This window comes from Hipposideros armiger, unplaced genomic scaffold (assembly GCF_001890085.2).
Source record: "Hipposideros armiger isolate ML-2016 unplaced genomic scaffold, ASM189008v1 scaffold_101, whole genome shotgun sequence".
NCBI lineage: Eukaryota > Metazoa > Chordata > Mammalia > Chiroptera > Hipposideridae > Hipposideros > Hipposideros armiger.
Genome location: NW_017731451.1, coordinates 2896819 through 2901162, shown reverse-complemented (window position 1 = coordinate 2901162; position 4344 = coordinate 2896819). Strand labels below are relative to the sequence as shown.

Genomic DNA, 4344 nt, shown 5'->3' with positions numbered 1-4344 from the left:
AAATATTACTAATAGCTAATTTACAAGGGAAGAAAATTAATTTTGAAAGTACACTGAAAGCCTCTTACAAAAGATTGTTTTGGTAAAATAGGTCCAAGGTTCAATACCCTCACAAGTAACAATTACTGAAAAAGCAAATGAAGCTCATTAAAAGGCAGTCAGGCTACAGACTCTGAGAACAGTTCCAAGGGAGGCACTTCCCTGCAGAAGAGGGAACCAGAGATATGCTATGTGCCTACAACTGAGCTAGTTTTGGTCACTTGTGTTGATAACTGTTTGTTAGTTGGTGCCCAATGATAAAGAAGAATGGTTATTCTGTTGAGAAAACTGTGTCCAGTTACTAAGATGAGAACGCTAAGTGGAAGTCCTGATAGCACAGAATTTAGGAGAGTAATAGAGAAAACTCCATTCATGGCCATCTCTGCAAGGGTAAGAGAACCCTCATTTTGAGGACTAGCCCCAGCCTCCCAAACAAAAAAAGATCCCCAGAGGTGGGGATTTATGATATGTCTGTGGGACTTAGGGGAAACAGGTGCATAGATATGATTTGTATCTTTTTGATTGTATCTTTTAAATGGCATTTAAGTTTTTTAAAAGTAATAATGGAATTTTCGCTTTCCTTCTGGAAAGTCCTGGTTTCAAGAGTAATTATATGTAAATGAGAATGAACACGGAAGATCTATTAACAAGTAGATTCTTAGAATTCTGAAAAAAAGGAGAGCTACATTTTTCCTAGACTACTTTTGCAGCCATGTTTTTTTTAATCCTGAAGTTTTGGTAAGAGAATAGTAACATCAGTTAGGATATAACAATGAGTTGAATTTACCTCATTAAAATTCAGAAAAGGGTAGAGTAAGATGTAGCCAACATAGGACTACAAACAGATGAAGATAATACCAGTTATAGCAAAATAAAATAACACTGCCATATTTCATATTTTATTCAATTTTAATATGGTTTCCGTTATTAACTTTTAAAACAAAATGATTTCCAGTTTAGAAAACAATGCACTGACCACATAATTCCTTTTTCATTTTATACAGTTATACAAATATTCTAAATACACATTTTGTGTTCAACGTGATGGCAAATAAGATTAACTGTACAGTACATAAGGAAAGAAAATATTTAAGCATATTTAGAAGCAATAGAAATGTCTATACAAAACAAACAAAAATGGAATAAAACTTTTTATTTTTAAAGTATTGCAACAGGCCCACAGGTTTGTAACAAAAATGTCTTTGCACAGTTCCTCACAATGCCCCATTAATAGCTAAAGCAAGACAGCGGTTTTAGAAAATAATGTTTCAAAATGCTACACATGGTACTATTGTTTGCACAGTTTGATCAGAATAACAACTCTACTCTGAGTCAAGCAAAACCTAGAGGAAATATACCAAACAACTTGAAAATCATTTGTATAAAATTCATTGCACATTTTACTCAGTTGTTTGAAAAGTAAAAAAGTGTATTTACAAAATATTTCGCAGTCAAAATTATAAAGTGAGTGGATATCTCTAAGTAACACGTCCCGATACAGACAGTTCAAGGAAAACACGAATGGTTTTTTTAAAAGAGGTTTCAGTGCTCCTTCCACAGGGAAGTAATTATGATCTACTCAAATGGATTTACAAGATGTTACACATACTGGAGCAAATTCAACACCGGCATTATAAAACAATGTTAAAAAGGTGAAAGAATGAGGAATTTGTACATTGTAAGAAATGAGCTATTCAGAGATCAACAAGTACAATTTTTAATTCAGTTAGCATAAGTCTTCATAGTCTTCAGATAATAGACGGACAATGAACATACTTGACTCGATGAAAGTTGAAAAAGCACCATGCACGACAGTTGAGTGGTAAACACTGAAAAAAAAAATAGCACCTGGAATTCTGTGATATTGAGAATTTAAAACTGGTCTAGTAATTGCCGGAGATATGGTGCCTTGGATAATTCTCTATTTACTCGGGAGAGTTTGAAAAGTACTGGGCAGTTCAGAGAAACACATGGGATATGTCGATCAAAGCAACCTGTACAGTTCTTGCATATCTGAAAGTAGAAGAGGAATACATAAAACAATAGGAAAATCCCTATGTGTATGTGTAAACAATACACTTTTGTAATCCTTCCTTTCTGACCCACTGCAGATTATTGGTAAGACATATGACACATAATACGTTACAGAAGTTTCATTAATTATCATCTCTTTGAGGCCTAGGCTACCCTATGTTAAGACATTTCTAAAGGATATTAGAAATATCCACAAAACACAGAGCACGAAATTCCCTAAAGATAGATTCATTTCATTGCCGAGATCAACCTTCATTTACAGTAGAATCCTGTTATATTAAGATCCACGTAAATAAGCTATCCAATTACCATTTAAAGACTGTCTCTTAAGTGAGCTAAAACACTTTTTCCAAGTTACTCAGATTTATCTTTTTATATGACAATCATAAAAAAGTTATTCATTTTCTCATTTCAGAAGAGAAAATGTCAGTAAAAAACAAACAAACAAACAAACAAAAAAATCAAAGGATATGATTTTGAAAGCGGTGACAGACCAGGGGGTTTCTCAACCCTGGCTACACATGAGCTTAGAAATATACTAATGCCTGAGCCCCATCCCAGATCAGTGAATCAGAATCTAGGCACGTGAGCCTACAAATCTGTACTTTTTTGGACTCTCAGACAGTTCTGATGTATAAGATCTGATCTGAAGGAAAATATAAACCATAAGGTAATTTTTAAAGAAGATAAGCGTTACTTCTTACACAATGATCAGGTTTTCAACAATATGTAAAATCTCAAGTCACACATAGTTTAAAAAATATTAAACATGAGAAACATCAAAAAATTAAAAAAGGATAATAGTGAGGACCCCAAGGGTCAAGAAAGTACAGGCTGACTTTTTTACTTGAATAGTATATCCAAGTGATTTAAAAAAGGAATAGCAAGCAGTAGCTACTACTCTAGACTATTTTTAAGAGAAATCAAATCTGCTCTGGTTTATACTCTGACCCATATCAAAGAGCTTCTGCTTTAAAGACGTCTCGCAGGGCAGTACATTTCTGTTTGCTCTAGTATCTTCCAGCAAACCTAAGGGCCTGTTTTTCTGAGCCAATATTATGATATAGCCACAAGCAGACCGCTGAGAAATGTGTGCTTCGGGGTGCTGGAAGACTAAGTATGCTGGAAGACTGTGATGCATTTCACTAATTAGATCTCTGCCAAGAGACTCAAATCTATTCCCAAATATAGAATTTCTGTATTACAGCTCTCTGTACTGCAGGTGCCAGGACACATTGATAAATATTTATGCACTCTCTGTGCCCGTCTGACAGATAAGGCAGGGTGGAATTACTTGGCTCACTAAATTTAACTCAATGTTTAGTTTGCAGGTCCTTTACTGATGATTTAAACCCTGAGCATTATAGCTCAATTCTGCTTACATTTAAAAATTTAACCACCACAACCTGGACATTTAGTTTGTAGCTCATAAGGAGGCAGGCATTTAAAAAAAATATCTGCTTTAATCTTTATTGATTCTTTCTTTTTTCTATCCTTTGGCTGGCTTTCTTATTGTTTCAAAAGTTTTCTGTCAGATGCTTAATTCATTTATTTTCATTCTTTCATGTCCACTACTAAAAGTGTTTGAGGTGATGAATCTTTGAGATCTGCCATGTTTACAATCTTATAGGTAATGTTTGTTTAATAGGCAGTGTTAAGATTTCCAAGTGGAAGGATTATTTTGTTTTCTGAGTTTATAATTATTACTAGTTTTATAGGATTATATTAATAAGATGTTTGTAATATTTCTACTTTTTGAAATTTATTAAGGTTTTCTTTACAGAATAAGATATGGTCAGTTTTTTAACATCTCTAACACTTGAAAAGAAGGTGCAGTCTCTAATACTGGGTTACTACCTTACAATGTCTAGATCTTCCATAAGTGTTCTTATTTCTGATCACTTGGTTGGTCTTGGGCTGAGAGAGGTATAGGAAAATCTCCTATTACTAATGTTTCTGACCATTTCTCATTACATCTCCTGTAATTTCTGCTTTATGAAAATACTACAGATTATTTAGTGTTCAAGAGACACACTTTTTAATTCTTTAAAAACAAAAACCTCTAAAGTTAAAAATCTCTCTTGAAAGATGATGAACCATCCTTATTTATAACCAGCACCACTTCTTTTAAGGTGCATTTTTATAAGAAATAAGACCTCCTATTGAGGGAGAGTTCTGGTTAAATTGATGGCACCGGCTTGTGCAGCGTATGTCGCTGAGGGCAGAGGACAGCAAGGTCCAGGAGACTGCGCTCAGCCTCCAACTTCAGTG

The 4344-nt window shown here is 34.2% G+C and overlaps 1 protein-coding gene across 1 annotated transcript in view; it reads right to left on the bottom strand.

The window, feature by feature from the left end:
* Nucleotides 1–925: 925 nt before the first annotated feature.
* The window catches only part of REV3L (REV3 like, DNA directed polymerase zeta catalytic subunit), a 161108-nt gene continuing 157689 nt past the window's right edge, over nt 926–4344 (bottom strand). Inside the window, exon 31 of the mRNA XM_019646344.1 lies at nt 926–2052. Within this exon, the coding sequence (XP_019501889.1) occupies nt 1912–2052 (141 nt within the window). The 3' untranslated portion in view covers nt 926–1911. The remainder of the gene's footprint in view (nt 2053–4344) is intronic.